Source organism: Haliotis cracherodii, unplaced genomic scaffold (assembly GCF_022045235.1).
Source record: "Haliotis cracherodii isolate W230 unplaced genomic scaffold, xgHalCrac1.p SCAF_1, whole genome shotgun sequence".
NCBI lineage: Eukaryota > Metazoa > Mollusca > Gastropoda > Lepetellida > Haliotidae > Haliotis > Haliotis cracherodii.
The window spans coordinates 8,321,150-8,342,666 of record NW_027266264.1 but is presented as its reverse complement, the minus strand read 5'-3'; the positions used below and the strand labels follow the sequence as shown (position 1 = coordinate 8,342,666).

Sequence of the window (21,517 nt, the reverse complement as noted above, 5' to 3'; positions counted from 1 at the left end):
TTGTTCTGGGGTCCATTTGGATTTTACTTTTTATTTGGCAGATATATATTTTTTAATTAGATCATTTTATTTCTGGAACTTAGTGTTAGTCTTTCTTCCCCAGATGGTTCTTGTGTCTGCATGGTCCATCTTGTTCACAGGCAGCCATCAGTAGCCACAGTAGTTGAAGCGGCTCAGTTATTGATGTGGATGTGATAGACATACTGCTATGAATAGACATGAGAGTGTCGTTGAAGGTGATAATTTCATCAACAACATTGCAGGATTGTTTTGATAGCTTTGTTCACAGATCAGATCATAGCAGTCATTTTCTTCCTGCTAAATATAATTTCGGTCATGAACAACACTTAACACTTCTGCACAGGAAGCAAAATGTCCCTTTTACTTATATAATTACTTATTAAACAATGTTTTAAAAAATCATTCACTGACCCTGCCATTGTAGGATATATCTAAAAAACAAATGAATGTTAAGAAGCCTCACTTTGAAAGCTGTTACCATGGTGCTGATATCTCACATGTTGCTGAAAACCCCACCACTGCTTGTTTACTGTTTACTGTTTAACGCCACACTTGGCAATATTACAGCTACATGATGACCAGGACCTATCAATAATTGAGCCAAGACCAAACAGACCAGTGATTGATATTATGAGCATCTGTTCCTGTGCTTGGAATATAGTGACATGCAGTCAGTCAAGTTCCAGGGTAATCCTTACACCAGATTACCTGTTCCTGGACTCGCCCAAGTGTTACAGGCAGTTACTACACTGCTCTCATTTCACATGGTGCTGAACAATATAGACTTGCACAGGGCTCTAAGGCAATAATTATTAGTTAAAATCATAATTTCTAGATAATGTAAATTATAAGAACAAGTTGTCCCTATAAAAAACTGGAGTCTTTAGACTGTCCACATATCTAGACTTGCCTATTAGGAAGCTAGAATTACTACACATCCATGGACTTATCTGTCAGTACAGCCTTGGAGCAAGGCTGTACTAGCAAGGCTGATGGGAAATACAAATGGAGTGTGTTTTGTTCATTCAATATGGTGTTCCCAAACCTGGATGTTTGGTCATAACAAACCCCTGCTTGCAGGATCCATCTTGATTAAAACGTAAACAAACAGCACTTCATGGCAGTCTCTGCCAAGCATTTGCACGTCTGCCATGTATTGATATTTCTGTTTATTTGTTGTCCTTCCAGGTTATTCTATTATGACGTGCTTCAGGTGTATATTTATTATGTGCTGTAAATAACAGAGGGTAGCTTGATATGTGTCTTATTCATATCTCCCTAAATAACACCTCCAGATTTGATATGTTTGATATGTTTGAGTTGTCGTGGTGATGACATTGTCAGGAAGCAGCTGCTGAATGGAAGGCACAAAGTCTTAACCCCCTGGATGCCACAGGGACATATATGTCCCTCCTCTACAACCGTCACTTTGAAGTCGAATAAAATTCAAAATACATCACCCACACAAATACGCTTCACAGTTTTGAATAAGGTGGGAAATTCCCTGTTCTGTGATATCATCCACTGGCATCTTCGGCCAAGCAAAAGTACTGTAAATGACCTCTGAAAATTTGTAAATGTCGCCATTTTTTACACATTACTAAATCACCACACACGGCGTTATTTACAGCATGTTTTGAAATCTAACTTTCGGATATTTACTTAGAGAAATGAATTTAAAAAATAACATATTAGTGATCACGGGTATCTGTCTTTTATGAAATCACCAATGATCATTCCAAAACGTCTCCTATAACCCTAGAATCATATAGAATGTTTTGGAAAATACGCTAACACGAGCGCCGAAGTGAACTTTCCGCCATATTGGATAGTGTTTACAAAATCACATTTCTGGTACACCGGTAATTAGGCACCTGTAACATCACATATATTTTAAACTTAGCTGCGATACACGCATCCTTGAATTCCTCATACATTTTAGAATCAAATGACCAATGGTCTTTGTCACCAATACAAAGTGGCTGGATGAAATCAAGCAAAATAAATTTGGTGTGAAAACGAAGGCTGTGCTTGAAAAACTGCACTTGTTTTAAATGTAAACAAAGCAAAATACCTATTTTACACAGTGTAGCATTTTCTCCTATTTTGAGCTATCCATTCGTCTATTCGTTCAAGATATTGGCTCAACATTTTCTGAATATGCATTGCAAGAGAATCGTAGGAAGAATTGGGGAATTTATAACAGATACATTGCAATGATTTGATATTTTCAACAGAAATTGTCAAAGTGACCGTTTTGTGTGATGCCATTACTGACACAAAATCACGCACAACGACAACAGTATTTATCAGAATTTCTGACTATTTCTGTTTGTTTCAATAAAAATTATAACAACAAATAACAGTACATAGATTGTCAGAAGGTTTCGGATTACTTACATGTCACATTTATGTTTATACGATCCCTGAATCAATGAATCCCCTCGTAAAATCCCGCGTACTGTTGACAGTGAACACGCCATTTTGTGAAAGGCGGTCACAGGTAGTGATGTCATACGTCAACAATGTTGTACATGTTTGGTAATTTCTTTGAGGTGAAGGTCCTGGAATGAAAGTGCACACAATCATTGTATCTTGCTGTTTACAGTTTCAGTTATGATGTAGATTTTGCATATCTTTTATACATTTCTTCACACAATTAATTTCACTTTGGATATTTGTCAATGTTCAAAATGATATCATACGTAAATATAAGCCACAACATGTATGAACGAACCTTTGATAATTTCCTGTTTGTTTGAACATTGTTTACATAATAATCGATAGGTTTTTAGTGTCGAATAGATAATTCTTTCCTTTGGACAAGTGTTACAAGATGAAGTGTAAATGTAACTGCAGCATGTACGTATTTCTTGGGATGTGAAATAGTCAATTTTATAAGTTCATATAACCAATGTCCATGAATAGTCGTTTCATTTTATTTTATAACTAAAACTGAATATATTACTTTAACAAAATGGATAATATTTGTTAAATATATGCACACGTTTCTGAAAGAATTATCTTGGCCTTCGAATTGTTTTTTATGTCGTTTGATACACAGAACAGTGATATCTAACAATTCGCCAGGTGCTCGTAAGTCACAAACAATTTACGAATTATTCTTCTCTTTTGCATTATATAATCAATGGGTTCATTCCTTTTTCAATATTGTGATCACAGGATATTAAACTGTTTACTTTATTTCTCCAGGAATTGTAAAATGTATAAAAATAAAACCCATGCCAGATTCCCTGTTGGTTCAACCGTATACGATTATCCTGATAAGTCTATACCAATATAGCTTTCTTTGCATCTTTAAGTGTGTAATTCTGACACGAGATGAAGAGATATAATAACAACATAATAATGAACAAATATGTATGTCCAATATTGAATATAATTTTGGTTGTTTGAAAATATTCTTTTGTGTATTTCATTACGTAAATTGATGCCAAACAGGTGCGAGTCTTGTCCAAATAAGATACACGATAAACTATTTAATTGTTTACATATTCATGACATTATTTACTTGGTGAAAGCAGTCATTTTATGTTGTGTCGAAAAAGCGTCAAATTCCGTTTTACACATCGAGATTTTCCATACTATGAACGAAAATTAGGGGTGATATATATTAATCAAAATACCAGTGTCATCTTTCTCCGACGTTTTCAAACACATTAAACCAGCCATGACGTCAAATAGAATGGTGTTATTTTTTTGATATTTCATTACATTTGATGATAAGGCTAGTGTTCCATTAATAATGGTGCAACATTAGTCAAATTACACTTACACATTCAGGAGAATGTTGGAATCTAAGGACTAAGTTATAGGTTAGATAGGGCCATCCATTTCTCTATTACCTCTTTTTTAATGAAGTATGATTTCATCATTTCTTACGTTTTTTTAATAACTAAACGTATACAGTTTCTTTATCGATATTTGTGTTGGAATAGTTTGGTTCCTAGTGAACAAAACACCACGAAAAAATATTATCTTTACCCACAGCTAATTCTCACCAAGTGACCTGAGTTACAATAAACTAGTGCTAAGATTAGCGGAGTTATGCCCCCTTTCCTTTGTGTATGTGTAACCTCTCTGTCGCCATTTGACGTCATAGAGAAAAATCAGTTTTCGTCATGTACAGCATGCTATTTTTGGCATTGAATGTATGTCGTTATACATACACATATAACTCCATTTGATATATAGTTATGTCCTTCAGATATGAGGCAGTATTTTGTTCGCTTACAGATTCCGTAAAGCTTCTAAATAAAAAAATCGTCGCACAGTACTTTTATCGGTGTTCGATAAAAAGTTGAGAAATTTACTGTTTTTCAACGCAAAATAAATTCTCGAACAACACTTAGAAGTGTATTTTTTTTAAACTGTTTTAATATTTGCAGTTAACTTAACACCATCAAATGAGAAATTTAATATTCTCCACCTCTGCGTAATTTTATAGCCGGAGGTAGATCCAGTGCCACATGAGCGCAATTCTTGTACAACCTTCACTTTTCCGATCTTAGGAAAATGTGTGTCAGAAAAAAACCTCGACATCCAGAGGGTTAAGTCAGAGGGGGCAAGGGTGGCCCAGTCGTCTAAGGTGCCGTGATTTGCTGTGCAGAGTTGCGTCTCTTGGGCACGACAGAAACCTTTGATTGTGGGTTCGCATCCCTGTTCGCCCCGATTATGTTTCTAGGTTTGTGAGCACCATACCTGTGCTCGTGGGTTTCACAGAAGTGGTAAACGTCTGAGACCTGCATCACTTCGGGCTTTCCTCCCACATTAAGCTGACACGCCGTGATATAACTGGAATACTGTTAAAAGCGGTGTTAAAAACTCACTCACTCACTCACTCACAATTCTTGTTTTAAGTGAGGATTAAGGACGTCCGAGGGTTAAAATATCATAAAAACCTGAGGGAAAGTATTTTATCTATCTTATAAACTGAAAATAGAAACTTAAAACGGGAATATAAAGAAAACATTTGTCATTTGATTTTACATTTCATTATATAAGATCCCTAGCATATTATAAGACATTATGTAACAAATTTGCATGGAATATTCTATAAAATCCCAAGGATTTTATATAAAATACCAGGGATGTTATATATAATCCCAAGGAGATTACAACATCCCTGTTTATGAGATTTAACCACACTGGAGAATAATAGGATGACCTCAGTGGAGGTGTATAAATGGTATCAACTAACTGTTGATAGAGCCTTTGCCCGGACAGCAGAAGCTTGGTGGTTCGATCCCCAGCCGCGTCATACCAAAAGATGTTACAGATGGTACTTGTTGTTACCCTGCTTGGCGCTCACCATTAGGGGGATGAAACAAGGACTGGTCAGGTCGTATTCACAACACTGTGAATGACAGTATGGTATCTCAGTAGGCTAGCTCTATGAAACTGGCATTGAATCAGAATGGAGAAAAAATATATAGGTTGTCATACAGGTTTTAGGGCAAATAGAATTTTCAATTAATTTCTTGAAAATCAAAATGTTATTAGGCTAATTGTTGTTTTCACCTAAAATAAGATCTCAGTCGTTAATACAAATCCACTTTCATGAGTTTTGTTTTGGATAAATTTGAATCGGAATCCTCATTAGACTGGACTTAATTGTTCACATCATGTCGTCAGTCATCCATATTTAGAGTTGACATTGACTCGTTAGAAATTTATCTCTTGGGATTCTCTTTTGAAAATTATTATCCTGGCATGTCAAGAATTGATTGATTAAAATGGCATATTTCTAATTTTCAACTGGTAACTTAAGTACGGTTGGGTCATTAAGCTATATCAGTGTGTTGCATTTTGGGATATCACTTTAATGGAGGACTTGGTCTGGGCGTAATGGTAGTTCAAGAACGTTGATTGAAGTTGACAAAAAACCACTTTGTCTGCCAACTAGTTTCATGATGTGGATGGTGCATAGTATTTCTCTTATTTCGTCAGGTAACTTTCAGCACTTATTTTCTTCAGAAAGCATCCTAATAAAGCAAATTTATTTTCATATTTTTTAGTCCATTTGTGAAATGTGCATTTCTAATACAATTTTCACCTTTTTGAACAATAAGTTCATGCAATACGATTAAATATGAATAACATGACACAATAATTACTCGTTCTTATGGAATGTATGTTATAGTCAATATCGCAGTGATGGTCGTCGCAAATTCACCAGTATCGATTTTGTACGATATGCCTCTATAAAAGTGAATATCAGAGATGAAAATAGCCCAAAATTCACTAATTCACAATCAATGACTTGTACAAATACTTACAAACCCTTCACCATCCCCAGACTGATGGACGATAACCCAGTGTATTATGCAAATACCCGCCTGCTATTGACTTGTATCAAGCCTGTTATCCTAGGCCGGCTCTGTATTGTCCTCCTCTTTGTTCCAGGTTGTGTGGCGTCACCAAGGGGCAGACCACTTCTTGACAATCGGTAAACTGACATGGGTGAAGGACCCTAATGTTATTTCAGAGCATCGAAGAATTTCTTTCCAAGTCAGTGATTGGAATTTGTTGATAAAGAATGCACAGAAGGACCGCACAGGAATATACGAGTGCCAGATAGCGGCCACCAAAAAATATGTACGAGAAGTGTACCTGGTTGTTATAGGTAAGGCGATTGCATGGTGTGTGAACTGTAAGCAGGAAATTCTTGGTTATGTATGATAATCTTGAATTGTTTAGAACTGTACAGCAAATTCATATTACCTATAATGAATTGTTCATTTTTAGTTAAATTTTCACTGAAGCGGTTTGCTGTGTAGAATTTTGAGTTTAAACTTGAATGTTTCTTCAGCTTTGGTGCAAGGGAGATAACTCTATTTAAGCTTCACGCAGAACATAGGTCTATCTAGTTTCATACGTGATAATACAATGTATATATCAAGCTGATATAAAAATAAAACTTTTGCATTTATGTTTCAGATCCCCCAGCAAGAAAGCCAGGTAAGAATCAGGATGTTAGGTACTAGTTATGAACAATCAGTTCAGATTAACAGAAGATATGGATAACATTTTCCACATTCCTTTTGGTTCTTAACACAGTGTATAAAACTCCCCAAACTTTTAGTCAGACAACCGGATAAACTAGCTGTTTGCAGTTCAGAATGCTCTAGACAAATGAACAAAAATAAGAAAAGGGTAAACATAAGAATAGTACTGTTTCATGTTAGTTCTTAGAAAAGAACAATAACTGGTGGATTGTCAACTTAATAACTTTAACTCATTGAAATTTTATTCATCAATAATGTGTTTAACGTACAGTGAATTTACTTCTTGCATTGAATTAAAACTAGAATGCTGAGTTAATTTAGGGAGTACAATTATCAGGTCTGCAACTTTTAGAAACTGATCGTCCGTCAGTGCTTAATTAACAATTCTTGATGTAACATGACAAGATGTTTAATATTACACGTTTGTCAGCGCTTAAATTGTACATATCCCAGCTATGTGATACATAATAGAGGGTCTCCCATTCTATCACGAGGCACGTACGTGGTGTTGCAGATATCTTCTTGCAAGGGTCCAACTATGTACCCATGGGGGGCGAGATCAGGCTGTTGTGCAACATCTCAGGCAGGCTAAACGCACGGGGCATCGACTGGTTCAAAGATGGTGACAAGATCACGGGCGAGAGGTACAGGAACTACATCATCACCCGCTTCTGGACCGTGGAGGACCGCTCCCTCTACAGCGAGCTCATCGTTGACAACAGCCAGCCCCATGACTCGGGGATGTTCATGTGTCGGGGATCCGAGAACGAAATCAGCAGTCAGGCAGTCACAGTTAGAGTAGGTGAGTTGGGAACACAGTCACGGTTAGAGTAGGTGAGTTGGGAACACAGTCACGGTTAGAGTAGGTGAGTCAGGAACACAGTCACGGTTAGAGTAGGTGAGTTGGGAACACAGTCACGGTTAGAGTAGGTGAGTTGGGAACACAGTCACGGTTTGAGTAGGTGAGTCGGGAACACAGTCATGGTTAGAGTAGGTGAGTTGGGAACACAGTCACGGTTAGAGTAGGTGAGTCAGGAACACAGTCACGGTTAGAGTAGGTGATTCGGGAACACAGTCACGGTTAGAGTAGGTGAGTCAGGAACACAGTCACGGTTAGAGTAGGTGAGTCGGGAACACAGTCATGGTTAGAGTAGGTGAGTCAGGAACACAGTCATGGTTAGAGTAGGTGAGTCAGGAACACAGTCACGGTTAGAGTAGGTGAGTCGGGAACACAGTCACGGTTAGAGTGGGTGAGTCAGGAACACAGTCACGGTTAGAGTAGGTGAGTCGGGAGCACAGTCACGGTTAGAGTAGGTGAGTTGGGAACACAGTCACGGTTAGAGTAGGTGAGTCGGGAGCACAGTCATGGTTAGAGTAGGTGAGTTGGGAACACAGTCACGGTTAGAGTAGGTGAGTCGGGAACACAGTCAAGGTTAGAGTAGGTGAGTCGGGAACACATGGGTTAGTTTTTGTCCAGATCATTGAACGGCCTGCATGCTTCCATTCATTGAGGGCAACTCAAGAACATGGGGAAAGAATTCTGTTAACGAATATGCAGTCAGTCCAAATACCATGTTAATCATATGTACTTAAACAGTGTGAATGAAAGTCCCTGTAAGTATGATCAGATGTTATTGCTTAAACATGTAGTTATAAAACATGAATTATGCGTTCCTTTGTAACACTTTCAGTTGAGTTACACTTTCAGTTGTCCCCCCCCCCCCCCCCCACCCCAATACCCCACCCCCCAAGTTTTACAGGTGATAAAGAAATGGTGTCTGTCTGTCTGTCCATCTTAACTCATAAACCGTTCAATATTTCTTCATGAAACTTTGTATACACATCAGACATCCACTGAATGGGTGCCTTTGTTTTTTAGGAATTTTTAGAAAAATTGTTTTACATTTCCTTTGCAACAAGTTGGACTCAGATGAGGGAGTGATCTGTTTCTATAACAGTGAATCAATTGGTTTGATCAAAAAGTGGAAATTGGCAGCCCTACATTTGACATGCAATTCAAACATACAAAATAGGAATCCTACCAAAAAGTAAAATTTGAAATATATATTTTTCCTGTGGTGTTACGACTACATAGACTATGTTTACATCAACCATAAATGAATATCCAACACTATGCATATGTATTGCAAAAGTTTGTCTTGAAATGTCTGAATGCAAGAGATTTAAAAATTTAAAAGAGTTTGCTTTATGTTTGTAGGGAAAATGGTTGTGCTTTTACTGCAGAACTTACCACAGAATGTTATAATTTTTAGCTGCAGAATTTTAGTAATTTACCTCGGAATTTTGATAATTTTACTGTAAAACTTATCTGGGACTGGTGATATAACTGAAATGCTGTTCACAGCTGTGTAAATCGTTAACGCTCAATGACTGAAATGCTGTTCACAGCTGTGTAAATCCTTAACACTCAATGACTGAAATGCTGTTCACAGCTGTGTAAATCTTTAACAGTAGATTTAGACAGTGCTACTTACCAAATCCTGTATCATGTATGGTCAGTTACGATCTTTGATCTCAGTAACCTTGTAAAATAATCTCCTATTTGCAAGCAAAACACTGCTGACCTGTGTAGTGGAGATGTCCCATAGCAGAGTGAATAACGCATGTCACAACACGTGGAACCTGTACCATCTTGGTCTGTCATCCATTGGAATAGGCTTTATTTTGGATTTCCTGCTTTTGATTTCATGGAAGTTAGATCACACATCAAGCAAGTGTTAAGTTTGTGAAGGTTGCAAATATTGAACTGCTATTGTAAGAGTGAATATTATCCTCCCCGATTTTTTATCTTGGGGATGAAATAATTTAATGTCAGGATAATTCTCCCTAGTGAATTTGAACCCACACCAGTGTGTTCAATCCTATCCTATGCAATACTCCAGAGTAAAACTTCCCCCGGGATAATATTTAGGTAGGATATAATCCTTGCTTACACTATCACCCCATTCTTAAGCATGGAATTCTATGGAAGATGAGTTTTTATTCTTCAAAGTCAAGGCTACTTGCATTAATTTCTTGACACATTTTAAGCCAGGTGTTAACACTCACATTAATTTCTTGACACATTTTAAGCAAGGTGTTAACACTCACATTAATTTCATGGCACATTTTAAGCCAGGTGTTAACACTCACATTAATTTCTTGACACATATTAAGCCAGGTGTTAACACTCACATTAATTTCATGGCACATTTTAAGCCAGGTGTTAACACTCACATTAATTTCATGACACATTTTAAGCCAGGTGTTAACACTCACATTTTTTTCTTGACACATTTTAAGCCAGGTGTTAACACTCACATTAATTTCTTGACACATTTTAAGCCAGGTGTTAATACTCACATTAATTTCTTGGCACATTTTAAGCCAGGTGTTAATACTCACATTAATTTCATGACACATTGAAGCCAGGTGTTTACACTCACATTAATTTCATGAAATATTATAAGCCAGGTGTTAACACTCACATTAATTTCATGGCACATTTTAAGCCAGGTGTTAACACTCACATTAATTTCATGACACATTTTAAGCCACGTGTTAACACTCACATTAATTTCATGGCACATTTTAAGCCAGGTGTTAACAATCACATTAATTTCATGGCACATTTTAAGCCAGGTGTTAACACTCACATTAATTTCATGACACATTTTAAGCCACGTGTTAACACTCACATTAATTTCATGACACATTTTAAGCCAGGTGTTAACACTCACATTAATTTCATGACACATTTTGAGCCAGGTGTTAACACTCGCATTAATTTCATGACACATTTTGAGCCAGGTGTTAACACTCACATTAATTTCATGACACATTTTGAGCCAGGTGTTAACACTCACATTAATTTCATGACACATTTTGAGCCAGGTGTTTCAAACATACTTTCCATGAACCTTAGGAAACAGGCATAAAATATCTATTACTTGAAAAAGACATTCTTAAAAGCACTGTGATTAATCAGTGCCTCTGTAGTCTACTGGTAAGCTTACTTGGCTACAGATAAGAAGGTTGCATGTTCATTCCACGGGAATATAAAGAAATCATTTGTTGATTTTACATTTCGTTATATTGTGTTCTAGCGAGAAAAATTCATATGTTACAATATAAGTTGTATTTATAAAATCCCGGACATATTACAACATCCCTGTTTATGAGATTTAACTGGAGAACAAAAGGAGGACGTCACTGGAGGTTTATCATTTCTGATAAAAATATATACTTGGCACTGAGGGCAAATTATAATGGCTTGATGTGGATGGTAAGAACTGAACATCGACTGACCTGCTGCTGTGTGGATTAGTGGGGACATCACACAAACACACCACTTAGACTTCCTCGCCTATTTAGGTCCCTAATTCTAGCACTTATCTCCACGACAGCGACACAAGGGGCAATGTCAGAAGGAAGTGACAGATTACATCAGGGATTAAAATGTCATCCAACTTTGGGCATGTCCATGTTAAACAAGGGTCATGAGGCTTCATTTGACCTCACCATTAGAAATGATGTTCAAATTATTTCAATTATTTGCTATTTTTGACATCTGTTGTTTTTGTTCCAGGTGGGTCATCGAATGTTAACAAACGAGGTTAGTACAGGAACAGCAGTGTTTAAGTTCTGAACGCTATGCAAGGAGAGGGGATCTTTGCTTTATGACTTATAAGTGATTTTCCAACAAGGAATTTGAACACGCGCTAGTTTATAATCAAGTATCTATGTTGATAAAGTGAACCTTAAAATCGTTTGTTTTTTTGTTGCAGTATTTCTGTTTTTTTCTTTGCATATTTATTGTGACTGTCAATTTAATAATTATTATGGTTCTGAAGTACCCCTGATACCAACGACTGCAAAAAGTGGCACTGGAGAACATTCCTGGACCCACTTGCACAAAGCAATCTTACACAAAGATGATCTTAACTCCCATACACGTTAACATAGGCTTACCTGTGCAAGTGGGCCCTGGGTGCCGTTGTACAAAGCAATCTTAGCGCTAAGGTGATCTTAACTCCCATACACGTTAACATAGGCTTACCTGTGCAAGTGGGCCCTGGGTGCCGTTGTACAAAGCAATCTTAGCGCTAAGGTGATCTTAACTCCCATACACGTTAACATAGGCTTACCTGTGCAAGTGGGCCCTGGGTGCCGTTGTACAAAGCAATCTTAGCGCTAAGGTGATCTTAACTCCCATACACGTTAACATAGGCTTACCTGTGCAAGTGGGCCCTGGGTGCCGTTGTACAAAGCAATCTTAGCGCTAAGGTGATCTTAACTCCCATACACGTTAACATAGGCTTACCTGTGCAAGTGGGCCCTGGGTGCCGTTGTACAAAGCGATATTAGCGCTAAGGTGATCGTAACTCCCATACCTTAACATAGATTTAGGACAGTCGTAGGCTAAGGTTGTTTTGAACAACGTCACCCGGGACTCTATGCAATCAATCTTATCACATCTCCTGTTATATTTAGTCTTCAAACCCCCTGGTGATTCTGTGTTTGACTTGGTCAACTATGCTGGTTGAAAGAGGCAGGTTAATAAATTGCATGACCAGGCTTGGAGACTTGATTATGGTGTGTCATCATACCCCGATGGTGGATTGATGCTCACAGTATCAATCACTGGATTGTCTGGTCCAGACTTATTTCCACGTCTCGCTCGTATAGATGTAATATTGCTGAGTGCAACATTAAACAAAAACATGTACTTATTTTCAATCTATTCTTTCAACAGTAATTGTGGTAAGACTAAAAGTGAATGCTGAGATATCATGATTACTTTTTTTTAAAAACAATTCCCATAGTAAGGTTTTATGACCCTTCCTTGTGCAACTGACTGCCTCCGTGGTCTAGTGGTAGAGTGTCCGCCCGGAGAGCGGAAGGTCCGGGGTTCGATCACTGGCCGCATCATACCAAAAGATGTTAAAAGATGGTACTTGTTGTTACCCTGTCTGGCGTTCAGCATTTAGGGGCTAAAACAAGGACTGGTCGGCTTGGAGTCAGTATACTGTGCCTGAGTGGGGTATTAATGTTAAACTGCAGCATGGTATCTCAGTGGGCGAGCACTATAAATGTGCATCAGTCCTGACTAGTACAAGCAGCCACACACACGTGCATGCATGTTGCTACATAAGTTCAATAATCCTGGACACAATGTTAAACCCCATTTCACCTCACCTCACCTTGTGCAACTAAATTAATATCTGAATTGGAAAAACACTATGCCTGTCTACTAGTAAGTGAGTTGGGTTTTAACACAATGCTGCTTTGAACAGTATTTTAGTTCCATCACGGCATGCCAGTTAAATGGGAGAGAAAAGAACAAGGTCGTAGCCGAGTACCTCTTTGGTAAAAACCAAGAGCATGGGTCAGTGCTGACAAGCCTAGCATCAGGGCAGGTCTGGGATGATCAGATGTGGGCTGGACTAACAAACATTGCACAGCACCTCAGGTCATTGAGCCACTGGGAATCACCCAACAGGCAACCATGAATAGGCTCATCAGATTATCCTAACAGAAATGTGTGTCTGTGTCCATTAAAACACTGTCAAGAACCATGCAGTGTGTTTGCGGAGGTTTCTTTGTAGAGATTTACACATTTGTTATGTTCTTCATTGGGAACAACCCTGCTGTGTTTAATCAAACAGTAATATGCATTTATGGGTGTGTTTGGGAGTAAGAAAAGTGTAAAGTATAACAATATGAACACTTTGGGGTTATCCGTGAAGAACCTTGAAGGTCTTCAGCAACCCATGCTTGCCGTAAAAATCAACGGTGATTAATGGGATCGGGTGGTCAGGCTCGCTGACTGGGTTGATGCATGTCATCGTATCCCAATTGCGTGGACTGATGTTCATCGATGTAAATCACTGGATCACTGGATTGTCAGGTCCAGATTCGATTAATTACAGACTGCCATCATATAGCTTGAATATTGATGGGTGCAGCGTTAAACAACAAACAAACAAAACTTTGGGGTTAAAGAAAATCAAACATAAACCTGATCTTGCCCCTGGAAAACTGGGAACCTACTGATCATGCTAACTGTTAATATCCAGGAACTTATCCTGATATGGTTTGAAACAGTGAGGGTCACTGCTGGCCCAGTCGTCTTAGGCGCCGCAACTCACTGTGCAGAGTTGCATCCCTTGGGTATGCCAGAAACCGGTGATCATTGGTTCAAGTCCAGGACCCACTTGCACAAAACGATCTTAGCGCTAAGACTATTGTAAGCCCATGTCAAAGTATGGGAGTTACGATCATCTTAGTGCTAAGATCGCTTTGTGCAAGTGGGCCCAGGTTCGCCCTGAGAATGTCTCTAGGTTTGTCAGCACCATACCTGTGCACATCGGTTTTACCAAAGTGAGGACTTGCATCACTTCGGGTTTTCCTCCCACATTATTTGTTTGTTGTTTGGCGGTCAACGATATTTTAGCTATATGACAACGGCCATAAATAATCGAGTATGAACCAGATGATGCAGTGATTGACATCATGAGCAGCGATAAATGCAATTGGGGTACAATGACATGCATGCACCAAGTCCACAAGGTAGACAACCCCGTTGCCTCTTACAAGCATGTGTTTCTAACCCAGACCTTCACGGGTTCGTCCCACATGAAGCTGACATGCTGTCATATAACTGGAATACTGTTCAAATGGGCGTCAAATCCAACTCATTCACTCACTGATGAACAACCTGTTTACGGTCAACTATCTCCACTTGCAGAGCATGGCCCTGAGCGGGAGCATGAGCAACTGCAGACACAGCCTCACTACAGTGAGTACGGTACGGCCTTGTTTTACACTTCCACACTAACCTCAGCCCGACAATACTCACAAGTCATTGGTCAGGAGCAATTACAATGCTATTTTCATGTCATTGTCAGTTATCCATGGCTGTACAGCTGATATTCCCAGGTTCTTTATTCATGTGTCCAAGTGGGAATAGTTTGTCTCACAGTCCATGAACCGAAATAGTTTCCCTTCCCCAGCCCTTACTTTAATGCTACAACCCTAAAGTCTAGACTTTCCCCAGGGTTAGGTTCTGAATCTCCCATCTCACTGGTCTCCTTTTGAAATTAAATGTTATTTTTTTCTATGAAATATACACCTGTGAAGATTCCAGGGTAGAATAGGTCTTCAGCAACCCATGCTTGCCGTAAAAGTTGACTATGCTTGTTGTAAAAGGTGACTAATGGGATCGGATGGTCAGGCTTGCTGACTTGGTTGATGCATGTCATCGATTCCAATTGCGTGGATTGATGGTCATGATATTAATCACTGGATTGTCTGGTCCAGACTCGATTATTTACAGACTGCCATCATATAGCTGGAATATTGCTGAGTGCGGCGCTAAACAAAAAACCAACCAACCAACCAATCTATGTAATATATATTTTTAGAGACATAGTGTTAGTCTAAAGTTGGAAGTATTGCTTGAATTTGATTCCTGACCATTTCATAGGGAGTCTTTTTTTTTGCATTAGTTCCAAAAGACATGATGCAATGTTGATATGGTGTAATAGGGCCTCAGCAGTGTCCTTGTCAAACCCTACTGTACTATACCAAAAACCAGTTACTCAGTGACCACTTGATAGAACATTGTAAGAGACGTTAGTCTGAAGACTAAGTGTGATTTAGTTCGAACAAGGTACTTTAAGATTTCAATTTTTTGTATGAATTGAAATCTTATACCAATGAACCATAGTTTGATGATGTAGCTGTGACATTATGCAGCTTGGTATTATATGGGTTATTGTGTTGGTTTCAGACTCTGGTCACCTTCAGACAGATGAGACAAGGTCAAGTTCTGCACAAGGTTCTTCTGTTGTCTCTGGTCCGTGGCTGGTCAGTGTGGTGATTGTGACTGTAGTCCTATTGCAACACTGGAGGACTTGAACTAGGCAGCAACTAGCACATACACTGTAGCAGAGCTTGTAGCCTCCGGTATACATATGAGAAACAGAGCACAAGGATCCTTTATACGACACTGACAAATTGGTTCTCAAACAATAGACATCTGGAAGTTGGTAGGGCGGTAGCACCCGTGAGTTTGAGGAAATACCACCGTCAGTGTGAAAAACTACCACCTGTGAGTGTGAGAAACAGTATTGTCTGGATGTCAGAATTGTCCTCATCCTTGAAGCAGAAATAAGAATGCAGTCATCCTGATCAAGGTGTGCCTGAGAATCAAGAATATTTTCCTGAAAACTGATGTAATATTCGTAAGCAAGGAGAATTAATACATAAGGTCAATGTTCCATATAAGATCCATCAGTATGTACTTGTGCTAATGGGTTAATGTGCTAATGTGCTAATGTGCTAAAGGCCATATGGAACTACAGCAGCAGCATTGTGGAGAAGATCTGAATCATTGTAGTAACTTATGTCGGCCTCTGGCTGGCGTCAGTGTTTCCTGCAGGTTGTCACTAACTTGTCAGTGAGGCAGTCGGTTAAGAAAGCTTCACTGGCCATGCAGGCAACTAAACATTTAACAGCCCTATACTTCACCTGGTTGAAGGGCAAGAGGGTAAAGTGACTTGTTCTGTACTTGGTTGGAAATACTACAGAGTGTGAATCAGAAAGAACAGGATCAATGTATCCCGAAATTGTTACTCAAAGCCAAAATCCATTATGGTTTGGCATTAATTTCTACAGCTGTTGTCGAACAAATTCTGAAAACAAAAGAACATAATATAACCTATGCTGGACAGACTTACAAGCAGAATGTTATGCAGTCATAAAGACACATGTCCAAGCAGTCTATGCAGTCCGAGTATATGAGGCATGAAAAGAAATCTTCTTATTCTTGCTCTGATTAAAAATAGTCTGCAAAATTAAATGTTTAAGAACAGATGAAATGCTGTATGTATTGGCTGATATGCCAGAGAATCAAGAGTAGCTCCTATCTAGCCTGATCTGTGCCTATTCATGTGGTAGTGACATGGAAAGATGACGTCTCACATTAGTTTTTGTGAAGTTACAAGATGTTCTCCACAAACAGCAGACGTGGGCTTCATTGTCCCAAATACTTGTATGGCGTTATCAAGGAGCTCACTGAAGGCAAACACCACTATCACCACCCTACTAGTCATGTGTGACTGACTTAGGACTAGTTCATGCGACAACAATCTCCATTACTGCTGATAGACATCCTCTACTAGCTGTAGTCTGCATATCACAAACCAACCCCAAACTATGACCACCACTGCCGTTATCATGTTACCAAGTATTGTGGACCTGGTCAGAAATCGTTTGAAACCTTAAGCATTGATGTTCGAGACATAGACTCTGCCTTTTATGGCTGGTGTGTGGCAGTCAGCATTAAGATATGTTCCAGCAGGACAACGATGGACAGATAAGACGACATCCTCCTGTAGTTTTGTCATGCCATTGCCATTCTACATGATCAGATTGTTTTCCAGTCCAACTTGGAGTAAGGAGTCATCCTTTCAGACGCTTGTTGCTTGACTGATGGTGTCCAGTGTTGAGAGAACACCATGTGGATGCCAAAAAGCATCCTTGAGCTTTTGAGCATTTCTTGCCCAGCCCTTGTGACATTGATGCAGATTGTGTATGATATTAAACATTTTGTATAAATTGTACAGACTGTTACCTTCACACATGGGACATCGTTTTCATGCCTCTAGCCACACCAATGCCATGTGATACCCTACTACTGTGTGTCTCCCTTACCTGGTTGATTTCCGTGTCTCTAGTGCTCGGGGTTGGTTTCTTAATAGCTGTTGTCAATACAGAGGAACAAAATTTATGGCAGACTTTGTCAAAGTGTAAAGACTGTTTTATTTAACACAAAGGGGAAATGTATGCTCTTGCTGTCTTCAACTGTAACAGCCTAAGATCTTAGTGTACATCAGGGTTATACTGTTAAAAAGGGTTAAGACGAACGCAGAAAGTGGCCCTCCATTTTGAGAACCTTTGCTTTAGATGTCAAACATTTTTTACACAATATGATTAATCTTTGTTTTGCAAACATATTGTTTTTTGTGAGGAGTATTTGAGATAAAAACAGTTGGTAAATGTTAGTTGTTTAAAAACATTTGAATGCATCTTCAGTTCAGAAGACTGTAGATTTTATGAGAGCTTCAGTAAGTATGAACGTCGAGCAGAATGTGGAAAGCAACTGCCTATACGAAAGGAAAAGCCGAAGTATTTGTTCGTATAGAAACGGGAACTGATATATTTTGTGTTCTGGTTTTAATGTGTAAGAACGTTTGTGTGATATGATAGCACTTATATATAATTGTACTTTACTAATGCAGCACAACAGCCTTCTAGAGAGAAATGTTCAACGATTGAAAATACCTGGTGCAGTCCATGAGCACCTACCCGATGTGTAACTGTATCATTGCTGCACTCATAACTCTCTGCAATCATCACCTGCATCTCTCAGCTTGTACATCGTCATCATCGAAGTGAAATGTCTGTTTTCACAGTGTACCAGAAGTGATCTTGATGAGTTTACTTTGAATTAGCAGTAATTGCCATTATTAAAATAATATAGTAATTCCTGTTACATTGAGGCTTGGACGAGGGGCGGTGCATTACTAGCGTACATAGCTAACAAGTGACTCTAGTCATGAAGGTATGAAACAAGACTAACATTTTGTTGTGTAGAATTGCGTTGAATTTGTTAAGATGTTATAGATCATGAAGTGTCCACATTGTGTTCCACCATTGCGGGGACTGACGCTTTCTCTGCACATCTTAAACAGCAGTATGTTTATACCACTTGCATTGATTGTAGATGACATTGTAGAGAAAGAAGTCAAAGTATGAACATTTCAAAACTGGAAGCATTGTTCTTGTTTTTAATTCAATAAGCCTTGGATCATTTTTTCTCATCTTTTGTTATACATACAATATCAGAATGTTTGATGCATGGTAAACTGTCAGCACGTCAGCAAATGGTTTGTATTTGGTACAGTATCTACTTAAAAATTTCAAAATTGGACTGATCCAGCTATCTTGTTTTCAGAATTTAAAAAATATTTTACCCTTTGTATACATTTGATATTTTCCATTGTATTATCTGATGTTTATGTCAATCTAGTTTGTCATCTAATGCACACCACAGATAAGTTCTGACCTCCAGTCTTTTAAGATAATACCCACGCTAAACCCTGATGCATCATTGCACATGTTGGTGAAGAACCATGGTATTGTCAGAGACATACTGGCCTTATGTTGTCATGGCTCATAACATACTGGACCTATGTTGTCCTGGTTCATGACATACTGGCCTTATGTTGTCATTGTTCATGACATACTGGCCTTATGTTGTCATTGTTCATGACATACTGGCCTTATGTTGTCATGGTTCATGACATACTGGCCTTATGTAGTCATTGTTCATGACATACTGGCCTTATGCTGTCCTGGTTCATGACATACTGGCCTTATGTTGTCATTGTTCATGACATACTGGCCTTATGTTATCATGGTTCATGACATACTGGCCTAATGTTGTCATGGTTCATGACATACTGGTCCTATGTTGTCCTGGTTCATGACATACTGGCCTTATGTTGTCATTGTTCATGACATACTGGCCTTATGTTGTCCTGGTTCATGACATACTGGCCTTATGTTGTCATGGTTCATGACATACTGGTCTTATGTTGTCATGGTTCATGACATACTGGTCTTTTGTTGTCATGGTTCATGACATACTGGTCCTATGTTGTCAAGGTTCATGACATACTGGTCTTTTGTTGTCATGGTTCATGACATACTGGCCTTATGTTGTCATGGTTCATGACATACTGGCCTTATGTTGTCATGGTTCATGACATACTGGTCCTATGTTGTCATTGTTCATGACATACTGGCCTTATGTTGTCATGGTTCATGACATACTGGTCTTATGTTGTCATGGTTCATGACATACTGGCCTTATGTTGTCATGGTTCATGACATACTGGCCTTATGTTGTCATGGTTCATTACAGACTGGCCTTATGTTGTCATGGTTCATGACATACTGGTCCTATGTTGTCATGGTTCATGACATACTGGTCCTATGTTGTCCTGGTTTATGACATACTGGACCTATGTTGTCAGGGTTCATGACATACTGGCCTTATGTTGTCAGCGTTCATGACATACTGGCCTTATGTTGTCAGGGTTCATGACATACTGGCCTTATGTTGTCAGCGTTCATGACATACTGGACCTATGTTGTAAGGGTACAGTGAGGCACAGCTGTTTGTATGTTGTTTAACACCACACTCAGCAATCTTCCAGCTTTATGATGGTGGTCTGTAAATAATCGAGTCTGGACGAGAAAATCCAGTGATTGATATCACGAGCATCGATCAGTGACACACAGGTCCTTTGATGTCAGGTTGCAATGACATCAAGTTTCAGACTGGCCACAGCTAACAGCTGTTCTTCCTTGGCTTCCTTGCCCTCAACATCCAACCTATGCAGCTCTTGACACTAACTTAGTAGGGTGTCTCTAAGGATAATGTACGGACCTATTCAGACCAAAAAAACTAAATGTGGAGGGTTCTAGACGAGAACATCAGTAACTGGAATGAGTGTCTTAGTAATTAATAGAAAGTGTACTGTCAGTAAATCCTCTGTTTGCATGTGTATAACTCACTCCTTTCTACTAGATGCAGATGTCAGTGATCAGTTGTGTTCCGGATAGTCCATGCACAATAAACCTAGCCAGCTGAGCCCAGGAGCAATAACAGTATCTTCCAGAATGAAGTGATTTAGTTTCAACTTAATTTGTTTGTAGTGCCTTTAGTCATACTAACTTGTGAATACTAAAACTCCTTCAAACAGCAGTTCAGGACAGAAATGTAGTTAAAATCATCAGCACTTGATGGTTTTGAAGAAACAATAGCCCATTGACATGGATGGTTGTTCTTTGACATCCTCCAGGGAAACGTATTGAAGCATCAACTACCACTTGCAGCCCTTGGTGCACATCTGGTGTCAAACATGCAGCAAGTATAGAGTCAAGCCTTGTGTCAAGTGTGGTGACACCAAGATGGGATTGGTGTCTTGTCTAACTGTATTGTTGAAGAATGGTTGCACTGTTGATGCTTAATGTTGTTGCAACTCATAGAGGCTGGTTGCATTCTCTTGGGGGTTTAACCACATTGAGGCTGTTTGCACTCTGTCAAGGCTGGTTGCACTCTGTCAAGGCTGGTTGCACTCTGTCAAGGCTGGTTGCACTCAGTCAAGGCTGGTTGCACAGTCTGGGTGTTGGTTGCACCACATTGTGGCTGTTTGCACTCTGTCAAGACTGTTTGCACTCAGTCAAGGCTGGTTGCACAGTCTGTGTGTTGGTTGAACCACATTGTGGCTGTTTGCACTCTGTCAAGGCTGGTTGCACAGTCTGTGTGTTGGTTGAACCACATTGTGGCTGGTTGCACTCAGTCAAGGCTGGTTGCATAGTCGGTGTGTTGG

At 39.1% G+C, this 21,517-nt stretch overlaps 1 protein-coding gene across 4 annotated transcripts in view; it reads left to right on the top strand.

Annotated features, from left to right (window-relative positions):
* LOC139472030 (zwei Ig domain protein zig-8-like) overlaps window positions 1-18,721 on the top strand; it is a 153,052-nt gene extending 134,331 nt beyond the window's left edge. For 2 of the 4 annotated variants that reach the window (XM_071254526.1, XM_071254527.1), the window contains exons 4-9: window positions 6,448-6,667; window positions 6,982-7,002; window positions 7,564-7,851; window positions 11,638-11,664; window positions 14,800-14,859; window positions 15,844-18,721. In XM_071254526.1, coding sequence (XP_071110627.1) covers window positions 6,448-6,667; window positions 6,982-7,002; window positions 7,564-7,851; window positions 11,638-11,664; window positions 14,800-14,859; window positions 15,844-15,971 — 744 coding nt within the window. In that variant the 3' untranslated portion in view covers window positions 15,972-18,721. The remainder of the gene's footprint in view (window positions 1-6,447; window positions 6,668-6,981; window positions 7,003-7,563; window positions 7,852-11,637; window positions 11,665-14,799; window positions 14,860-15,843) is intronic. The other 2 variants (XM_071254528.1, XM_071254530.1) reach the window with 2 other exon arrangements.
* The last annotated feature ends 2,796 nt before the right edge of the window (window positions 18,722-21,517 follow it).